At 44.9% G+C, this 10,715-nt stretch overlaps 1 protein-coding gene across 1 annotated transcript; it reads left to right on the forward strand.

Moving 5' to 3' along the window:
- Positions 1–3,062: 3,062 nt before the first annotated feature.
- KCNE4 (potassium voltage-gated channel subfamily E regulatory subunit 4) lies at positions 3,063–3,566 on the forward strand. Its single transcript, XM_044667586.1, has one exon. The coding sequence runs from the start codon at positions 3,063–3,065 to the stop codon at positions 3,564–3,566; it is 504 nt and encodes a 167-aa protein (XP_044523521.1).
- The last annotated feature ends 7,149 nt before the right edge of the window (positions 3,567–10,715 follow it).

Genomic DNA, 10,715 nt, shown 5'->3' on the forward strand with positions numbered 1-10,715 from the left:
TGGAATCACACAGTAAGTTTGTTGACAAAGGGTGAATTTGAACCTAGGACTTCCAAGGCCAGCTTCCTGTTTACTGCTGCCTCTCAAAGAAATGTCCTACTTAGGTAGAAAAAAAATAAAAATTCAGTTAAGAAGAGTATGATACTTTAAAACAAGAGTAAAACAGAAGGTCTGCTTTCATTAATCTTCCATCATTTGAGAATTGACTAAATCCCTAAGTAGATCTATTTACCATCAGGATTTTCTGCTCTCTCTGGGACTTTTAAAAATCTTCCAGCCAGGATGAAAGAAAGGGTCACATATCTTCAATCCAGTTTCCTCTTTTGTTTGTCTGTGGTCCCTGATGCTCAGAGTAGGAGCAATGGAACTGGTAGGTCATGCCCATCCTGAACTCCATCTTCCCTCCTTTGCCCCAGTGGATAGCAAAGAGATGATGGGATCATAGATTTAAAGTTGAAAGCCCCCGTAGAAGTCATCTAATCCAACTCCCTCATTTTACAGATGCAGAAATGGATCTGAACTGGAGTCCTCCAACTTCAACCTGGGTCTTTTTAAGGCTTGGGAGACATAGGTGAGTGTTGGATATGGCCATAGGAGAACCCAACCACAATGCTCTTCTCTAGTATAGGTCTTGGTTTAAACCAAGGGGATAATCATGCCCAAAAGGAAGATAAGACAAAGTTGGTCTCCTCATTTGTAAAGAGGAGACTGAACTAGGAAAGTCTGGAGCTTCTTCTAGCTCTAATGTTTGGTGACTGGGCCAGTTTTATAGGAAGTCTGAGGGCTAATCAATTAACAGAAGACCTCTGTCTTCCACTGGAGTTCAATGGCAAGAGATCTCCTGTGGAAAAGTCATGGGGGGACACAAATGAGAGTTTTGTGGGATGAGTATATGTACATGGCTCGTTCTTAGCACTGGGGGAAATATCCATATTATTGAGATCACTGATCCTTCAAAGAATTAATGTTTATTTTAGGGGTCATATATTATATTTCAAGCATAATGTGAGGAGAGGCAGGGTGAAAAGCCCCTGGTGAAATAGAGAACGTAAAACATGGATAGTTTTAAATCATAAACTTTTCCACTTGGAAGAGATCAACCTAATTCAAGTCCCTTATTCTTCAGATTAGGTAAATGACATTTAAAAGCAGAGAGACTGAGAATGAAAAGGAATCCAAAAGGTCAACCAGTCAGTCCAATATTCTCATTTTAAGGATGAAAAAATTGTGGCCTGGAGACATTAATTAATTTACCAAAAGTCACAGAGGATGCAGGTCTCTGACTCCATATCCAAGCCTTTTCCAGTTCCCATTTCAGAGAGGCTGAGTGATTTCTCTAAGAGTACACAGCTAGTTAATGAAAGAAGTAGGACTAGAATCCAAGTTTCCTGGTGCTCAGTACAGAATTCTTTCCACTATGTCCCACTGCCAAGTGAGCACTTCAATTTTTCAATGAGATCACAGATTCTTCAAATTACTGGCAGTACGCCATAGTGGATAGAATGTGTTCAGATCCTGCCATTACTGTTTCCTAGGTTGTGATCCTGGGCAAGTCATTTAATTACTCTGAGCTTCCCCATCTGTAAAATAGGGATAATGGTAGCATTTACCTCCCAGAATTGTGGTGATCATGTGATTAAAAAAACAATCCTTGCCTTCTGTCTTAGAATCAATATTGTGCATTGGTTCCAAGGCAGAAGGGCGGTGAGGACTAGGCAATGGGAGTTAAGTGACTTGCCCAGGGTAAAACAGCTGGGAAGTGTTTGAGGTCAAATTTGAACTCAGGACCTCCATCTCTAAGCCTGCCTCTCAATCTACTGAGCCACCCAGCCTCCCTTTAAATGTGAGATTTTAAAAAGTGCTTTGAAAACCTTAAAGTATCCTGTGGATATCAGCTGTTGTGACGGGAGTTTTAGCAATGAGGTCTGGCAGAAAGAACACTGGTCTGGGAATTGGGACACCTGAATTTGAATGTTAGCTCTGATACTAAGTGGCTGCGATGATTCACATTTATTAGGGCTGTACAACTGACAAAGCTCTCTCTACCTTTCACCACCCTGTGAAGAAGGTAGCGCAAGAGTTATTATTCATCTTGGACAGATGAGGAATCTGAAGCTGCAAAAAATCTGAGTGACTTGTCCAAGGTCTCGTGCCCAGCAAGCGTCAGAGGCAAACTTATACCCTGCTGACTCCGTGTCACAATGATGCCATTTTAGGTTAGCTCTAATCACTCTCCCAGAGCATAGTGGGTGATTATTCCCCAAGAAAAATGAGATGATCAAAGAGCAGATTTTTAAATAAAAACAGTTCTTGGTATCACGGTTTTAGTTAGCCCGCTCTGCCTTGCCCTGCTTTAGCTTCATGACCACCTGAAAACTTGGGCTCACATTTCAGAAGAAGTAAATGCTGATTCCCAAGTCTTTCTTTTCTTTTCACAGCTGTTGAGTTCAGGGAGTTGAACTGCACTGTTTCTGAGTTCATCCGCTCACTCCAACATCACCAACTTCTGCTGTAAACTTTCCCTCCAGGACACGTGACAATGCAGTTCTTGAATATATATCCCAGCTGCAGGAGCGCAGCAGCTTTCAGAACGCCAGGCTTTTGGGAGAGAAAGATTTCTGGTGGACTTTGCGCTAGAAGGAACCCAGGCTTTCACTCGGACTTCCCCCCACCCTTGTCTCTTTGGGTAAGTGACGGGAATTGGCTCACCCTGCACAGATGTCCGAGGGGACACGTCTAACAAATGATCGGGGCAGTTTGTTTTCTTTGAAAAACTTGTCTCAGGGAGCCTTGGCAGAGCATGCAAAACAGTGTTGTGAGAGAGAGGAATTCTGCAAGTCTGCAAGTTTTGTCCTCCTGGGGATGGTCTTTTCCAACTTCGGAAGAACTCTATTTTACTCGAGCGGTTACCACACCTTGCTGGGGTTCCCCCACTCCCTTTCTCTGGGCCGGACAGCAAACCTTGCTGTTGGCCTTCTCGAATCCGAGGATGGGAGGAGGATCTAACCTGCTTGATTTCTCTTTCAGAGCCCGGTTGTGAAAGCACGACTTTGATACCCAGGATGGGTGATGCAGTGGCCAACACTTCCATGCCCGAAACATCCAGCTCCCCACCCGAGCCCCAGTCCTCGGCCAGTGTAGGCGGGAGTGGGAGCGAGTACTTTTACGTCCTGGTTGTCATGTCCTTCTACGGCATCTTCTTGATTGGAATCATGCTGGGCTACATGAAATCGAAAAGGAGGGAGAAAAAATCCAACCTGCTTCTTCTCTACAAGGACGAAGAGAGGCTCTGGGGCGAAGCCATGAAGCCTCTCCCCATCTTGTCGGGGCTGAGGGCAACCCAGGTGCCCATGATGTTGAACATCCTTCAGGAGAGCGTGGGGCCGGCTCTCTCCTGCACCATCTGCTCCATGGAGGCGAGCAGCGTGAGCTCGGAGTCCTCCTCACCTGACGTGCATTTCACCATCCAGGAAGAAGTGCCCGACGACGAGCCAGGAGAGACCTCGGAGACGCCCCTCAATGAAAGCAGCGAGGGGTCTTCGGAGAACATCCCCCAGAATTCCTAGCACCCCGAGGTGACCTCCAGAGGTGGCCCCGTTAGCCAGCACACTTAGCAAGAGGAAGGAGAGATGCCCAGTGTCGGACCCGACGTCTCCCGTGCAGCTGCCGCTTTAGACAGACTCATGCCTGGCCCCTGCCCTCGGGGCCGGGGCACCGGCTCCTCCTCAGGTGGCAGGATCAAGGAGTCAAACGATGCTCTTGTGACCTGGACTCGTCATTGGAAAAGTCCTGCCGAGAGCTACAGTTTGTATATTTAGTCCCCATGCCCAGGTTGTACCTGATCGGAGCATGGAGCGGTGACATTTCTCTTAGTTCCCCGATGCTTGTACGAGTGGGTGCCTCATTTGCCCTCACCCCCAGTGCGATAGGATGCCTGGAAGGGACCTCCGAGGCCATGGGCCCAGACTCTTCTTTGATGGGAGAGAAAACTGAGGCTGGGAAAAGCCAAATGACCCGCCTAAAATCAAAAGGTACTCAGTGGAAAACCTGTGATGGGGACTCTCCTCAGACCTCTTTTCCCCCTGCCTCTCAGAAAAGAGGCGAGAATGTGCTTAATATCAGGCATTCTTTGGGATTCCTTGGTACCCCTCGAACTCTGTCCTCCCAGATGACTGCTTAAGTGTTCAGGATCTCTCCTGGCTCTCTGTTGCTCTCAGCTCACAGACCAGGGCAGACTTCTTGCAAAGCCCTTGGCAGGTTAGGATGAGAAGTCTGGCCAGCCAAGTCTGACAGTGAAAGGCGATCATTTGAACTCGATGGTCTGTCACGTGTGTACTGTGAGAACTCTGTCTTTACTTAAAAATATTGGGGACCATTGAAATGATGGACCATGTGGGTCCTGTCCTGACACCTCTGGCCTTTTGATGTCAGTCTCTTTGCTTTGGGGAATTAGCTTCTTGCAGGTAGGTAGCACCCACCCAGGGATCCTCACTTTCCCCTCCAACCTGAGGCTCGGCTGCAGAACTGTTCCCAATGCCCAGATGTCCTGGTGTGTTGTTCTGGCTGTCGCTGTGGAGGCCAGAGCATTCTGGTCGGCAGCCCTTTCCTTTCCTAGCCAACTTTCGCTGCTGTAAGACAGACGTAATAGGAGCCTTCTAAATGTGGTTCTTTATCACGTAGCTGGGAGCAGGAAGGACCTTCTCACGCGGAGATCCGGGGAATGGGGGGCCAAATCCCGTGGCCTCTGGTTCCTGGTTCTACCACTCATTTGCTGTGTGGTCCTGGGCATTGGCCCAAAGCCTCCATGTCCTCATTTGGCAAATGAGTTTCATAATAATACTTATTCCCCAGAGACATGGGGGAGGATGTCTGTAGATTTTTAAGGCTCTGCAATAAATACTTCTCTGCCTGGGGTGAAAGATGCTTTGGGGAGTACAAAATATTCTTCCCATAGTTAGTGTTGGGCTTAGGGCTGTGGGTAAAGAAGTAGATGGAGACTCAGGACTCCTGGTGCCCAGGGCAGTTTGATTTTCCCAGGAAGGAATCTAGGAGGCTGACAACTCGTTTGGTCTGGAAAGTGTTCTGAGATTCTCCTGGAATAAGGGATGCAGAATGCCGGGAGGCTAATATTTGGATGAATTTGCCAGTGTCTCAAGCAAAAGGAATTGGAAGTTTTAAAGAATGGTGCCCAGTAATGCTCCCCAAATGCCTTCACGTATTCCTCTGTTAAAATAGCTTTGTGACTGGTCCTTTCTGATGCTCAGAGCCTAGAAGAAAGGGAGGACATTTGAGACACAGAGTAAGAAAGGGCAAAAATGTACAGAAAAGAGAACACTTTCTTACAGCTGCCTTGTTTGCAGAGGAGGGGGAGGGGGGTAGGAAAGGAAGAAAGGGTAGTAGGAAGGAGCCTGGATGAGTGGGATGGAAGAAGGAGGCTGCAGAAAACTCTACTCCCTGTGCAAGGGTTAACAGCCTGAAAGTTGGGTCATCACTCTGCTGTATCAGAAAGATATGAGAAATTTATGTTTGGGAGGAGGAAAAAAGGACCCTTTCAGTCACTTAAAATGCAAAGAGTAGATTTACTCCAAAGGGGGCTGTTTGAGTTTGAAAGAAGCCAAGTTAAGTTTGGCCCCTTGCCTGGAATCACTTGAATTCTGAAACTTTACTGAGACCGACAGACTTGTGACTTGTCACATTTTCCATGACTTGCTTCATCCCTGAGGTTTGGTGCAAGTTATCTGTGCCTATGAAACAGACATGGTGTACATATTGACGATTGTACTGAGTTGTATAGAATTGTCTCTTGTATTTAACAGTTTGTATTTTTCACAAAGTTTTTATTTAACTAAATAAACACATTTCCCTCTGATTTCTGGGAAGCCATGAATTCTTTCTGTTCAATTCTTTTAGCCCAATCCTATGTTCCAAGAAATGCAAGGCAGGGTCTCTGGGGTCTTTGGGTCATTTTGCTTAGTTTCCTCCTCCTCTCTGTGTGCATCTTATTTCTGCATTAGTCAAGCTGAACAAGAGCCTGCTTTTTCCATCCTTTAACGTACTTTGCTTTTGATGGAAAACAAGTTGCAAAAGTTCTTTCAACAGCCTCCCTGTTTCTTATTTGGCTGCTGCCCCATTTGGCTTTCAGTTTGCCCCAAGATACAAGCGCCTTGAAGATGTTGTTTCAGATTTGGCTGTGAGGGAGAGTTTGGGATGAGTGTTGGTCTGGCCAACATTATTCATGGCTGAGGTTGCAGCAGAATGGGCTGATGGATGGAGAGGTGAAGGGCTTCCAAGTCACTCTGCATAGAGTCCACCACAATTAGGGGGTGTGGGCACGAAGCCACCAAACCTACTCAATCACTGATCAATCAATCAACAAGCATTTATGGAGCACTTACTGTGTACCAGTAGGCATACTTACTGTGTGCTGGGGATATGAAGAAAAAAATAAGATAATCCCTGCCCAAAGAGCTAATTTTCCCTGGAGGAAACAATATGTTTATCAAAGGATAGAGATTAGACCTAGGATTTCATTTGCATGGGGGACTATTGGAGGAGGAAACCCTAATTCTAAAGGTAGGTTGTCATCTTCTCTGAAATGTAGTCTTAGAGAATTGCCTAGAACACGGAAAGGTCATGTTATTTGCCAGAATCATTCAGTAAGGATGTGTCATAGGTAGGATATTCTTTCTGGTCTAAAACCAGATCTGTAACCACTATGTCTTACAGTCTCTATCTGTGTGTCTGCCCCTCTGTTCTCTGTCTCTCTGTCTCTGTCTCTCCATCTGTCTGTCTGTCTCTCTCCCTCTCTCTCTTTCTCTCTCTCTCTCTCTGTCTATCTAATTATTTATCCACCCATCTATCTATGCACTTGATCTTAGCCAAAAGGCTGAGAAGTGATCACCACCCATCTATCTATGTATCCATCCATCCATCCATCCATCCATCCATCCATCCATCCATTTATCCATCTCTCTCTCTCTCTCTCTCTCTCTCTCTCTCTCTCTCTCTCTCTCTCTCTCTCCTCTCTGTCTCTTCTTTCTGTCTCTCTGTCTCTTCTCTCTCTCTCATATATATGCATACATCTATATCCATATCTATGAAAGCTATATCCCCAAAAAGGTAATGAAGAGGGGAGACACAAATATCTGGGGGGTATCAGGAAAGGTCTCATGTAGAAGATAACACTTCAGCTAAACTGTGTAGGAAAACTAGGCGTGCCATTATACGTAAGGAGCAAATGCATTTCAGGCATGGGAGACAGCAAGTTGAAAGACCTGGAGTGCCTTGTGTGAGGAATGGGAAGTAGATTAATTTGGCTGAACCAAAGACAATTAAATAGAGTAATGCATAAAAAGGATGGAGAGGTAGTTTGGAGTGAGGTTATGAAGAGCATTAGAAGCCAAATAGAAAAGTTTGTATTTGTTGCCAGTAGGCAAAAGGGAATCATGGAAGCTTCTTGATCAGGGAAAGTGACATAGTAAAAGTTGGGCTTTAATTTAATTTAATTCACTTTGGTACTTGCAAGAAGCATGGATCAGAGATTCAAGGCAGGTTGAAGGTGATTCCTCTTTCCTCCTCTCTATCCTCCAGCCCAGCAGATTGAGCTCCTCTCACTTGGGGGAGTTTTATCTCTGCCAGCTGAACTGTAGATTGAGACCCAATCAGCTTTTAGGATGGTCAAGTAATTATCTTACAAACTCAAGATCTCTTCTGAAGATTGGGCCAATGAGTGTGGGTGAAGATCCATCTTCCCTGCTAATGTCTGCATAACGAAAGATTGCAGAAATGCCCCTTACCTTTTCCAATCATGTTTTCCATATTTTCATCTGGTAAGGAAAGAACCGTCCACTTATTGTAGTAGCTCGGCTGAGCCAAGATGCTTCACAGAGACCACAGGGACAGAAATCTTCCAGCAGGTAAGACAAGAGCACTAATTTAAAGGACAGAATGCCACAGAGTTGAAGATTCCTCAGTTTATCCCACTTTAGTGCTCTCAAGCTGAATGTAAGCTCCCTAAAGCCAGGGGCTCTTCTCATTTCTGTTTCTGTATCTCCCCACACCTTAGCACAATCCTTGGCACATAGTAAGGATTTAATGGGATTACAGATTTAGAATTGGAAGGTAAAATTTCTTTTTCTATGAATGAGGAAACTGAAGTCCAGAGAGATTAGGTGACTTGCCTAAGCCCACACTGGTAGCAAATGACAGAGCTAGGATTTGAACCTGGATGCTGTCACAGAAAATCCCATGGCTGCCTCAGACACTTACTGTCTATATGACCCGGGGCAAGTCATTTAACCCCTTTTGCCTTAATAAAAACAAAACACACAAAAAAATGCTCATTCTACATTACCATTCTTCCTCCTAAATGCTGGTTGAATTGATATGAATTAAATCATTTGAAGGAAACTATTATGGAAATTTTACCTTGAGCATAAGAAAAGTGGATGCAATTATAAACCGTGGTTTACCTAAAATATTTATGGAATATAAGATGTCACGCTGATTTTCTATAATGACCTGCTGCATAGAGGCACACATATTTACCACAAACACACACGCAACAACCACCTTCTGAGCATAACCTTTATCCCAGGGGGCCGACGCTGTGAGGAGCGACTCAAGCTTTGAAAAACCGAAGGCAAAATTTGGCCTCCAGCACCTAAGATATTAAAAACATATTTGAAACCCACTTAAATGTTAAAGATGAGGTAAGTGGAATGTTCTCTGTGCTCCATGCTGTTCTAATTACACCTTTGTACGTCAGACCCAGGCAAAGATGCTACAGAGAAAAGATCTCCTCTGTGGAGAGAATCATGGGATTTAAACTACCGGGAAATAATGAGGACGAGCCAAGGAATCAGAGCTCTTGGCTCGGTCTGGGCTTCAGCTGGAAAGCGTGCAGCCTCCTTCGATCCGGAGCTGCTTTCTAGAGGCTTTCGCGGTCAGGCGTGCCGATCCAGACCGCAGCCGAAATAAATCATTTATCATCCTCTGAAATGCTGCTCTGTCCTTAAATACCGTGGAACACGGAGTACATTAAGCATAAAATAGAATTTCCATGCCTGGATTTTTATGGAACATGCATTCGCTTTGCATCCTCAGCCTTACAGTCTGGGTCCATTGGGCTATGCGGGCCATGTCTCGGGTCTGAAATACCAAGGTGGGCTTTGGGGGATGGATAAATTTACTTCTAACAGGTCATGAGGTTGAAGCAGGAACATCCTTTTAAAAAACTCAGTCTTTGTAGACTGGAGAGGGCAAGGGCCTCTCCATTTGGTTTCCCTCTCTCATAGTCATCTTCCCCTTTATCATGGGTCCAACAAGGGCACCGGGATGGTCATTGGGGAAGGAGAGGCCATGGAGACAGGAATAATGAAAAAGGAGGAGCCGCAGGGGATCTAATAAGGACCATAAAAGCCGAGTTTCATTAGCATACTTGGAGTGGAACCCTAGGCAGTCCCAGTTTTTGCAGACATCCTTGGACAGATCCAACATAAATTAAGATTACCAGGTTGGCCAGCCTTATTAGGGTAGATATCAATAATCGTTTTTTAAAATAATTAGATGGTAAAATATTCTTTAAAATCTCCAAGTACTGCATGAAGCTAAATGAAAACAATAATCAACGCAGGCTTAAAAAAATAAAAAAGGCTCCAGACATAAGGAAACAAAATTAAGCCACAGAAACATCCTCTCCTTCCATAGCCAGTTAGCTTTCTCAAGAGGGCAAAACAGTCAGGGAAAGGTCACCGTTTGCCAAAGCAGAAGGGTAGTAATAGAAGAGAAAACAACTGTTAAATCTCTCCTTGCTCCATTACCCAACCCTTTCCTCCCACACAGTGACATTTAGGGATTTAAATGGTGCTGGGAGCTGTTGCCACGGAGATATCAAGCCAAGGCTCTTCATTGAATGAGTCACCAAAGCTGACAACTTGGGTCCTTCCGTCCACTTAATGCCTGTGACAGATAAGCAGCCTCAGAGAACTGTGGACAGAGAGCTGGCCCTGGCCAGAATGAAAAAAAGTGTTGGGTTCAAATCCTACCTCAGACACCCACTATCTGCGTGACTCTTCTCCTCCAGCAGTGATCATAACACTTAATAATAGCTAGCATTGATATCGGGTTTAAGGGTAGCAAAACATTTTTCGTCTATTATCACATTTGATCAGCAAGTCACGACTTGTGTTGAGTCTCAGTTTTCTAATGCATAAAATGGAAAGAAGAAGAATACCTACCATATAGGACTGAAAAATCAAGTGAGGTAAGTAATGCCAAGTGCTTTGAAAACTTTAAAGCATCATATAAACATCAGTTATTTGGGCCTGAGAATGACATAAAAAATCAATTTCTTTTTGTCGATCCTTTGACAAGCATTTGTTAAATTTTTACTAAGTTTAAGGCACTGTGCTGGATATTGGGGATACAAAGAAGAAATGGAAACAGTCCCTGTCTTCAAGGAGCTTGCATTCTACCAGGGGAGAAAGCATGCACATATATCACTCTGTGCCTGACTCTATCCTTCTGTCTATCTTTCCCTCTCTGTTTCTTCCCTCTCCCTCTCCTCTCCCTCTCTCTTTCCTCTTCTCCCCAACTTCCTCTCCTCTCCTCTCCTCTCCTCTCCTCTCCTCTCCTCTCCTCTCNCAACTTCCTCTCCTCTCCTCTCCTCTCCTCTCCTCTCCTCTCCTCTCCTCTCCTCTCTCTCCTCTCCTCTC

This window comes from Gracilinanus agilis, chromosome 3 (assembly GCF_016433145.1).
Source record: "Gracilinanus agilis isolate LMUSP501 chromosome 3, AgileGrace, whole genome shotgun sequence".
In the NCBI taxonomy this organism is placed as follows: Eukaryota; Metazoa; Chordata; class Mammalia; order Didelphimorphia; family Didelphidae; genus Gracilinanus; species Gracilinanus agilis.

Excerpts from the sequence above, each read along its gene's own strand:
- KCNE4 (XM_044667586.1), top strand. The coding sequence starts at position 3,063 with ATGGGTGATGCAGTGGCCAACACTTCCATGCCCGAAACATCCAGCTCC.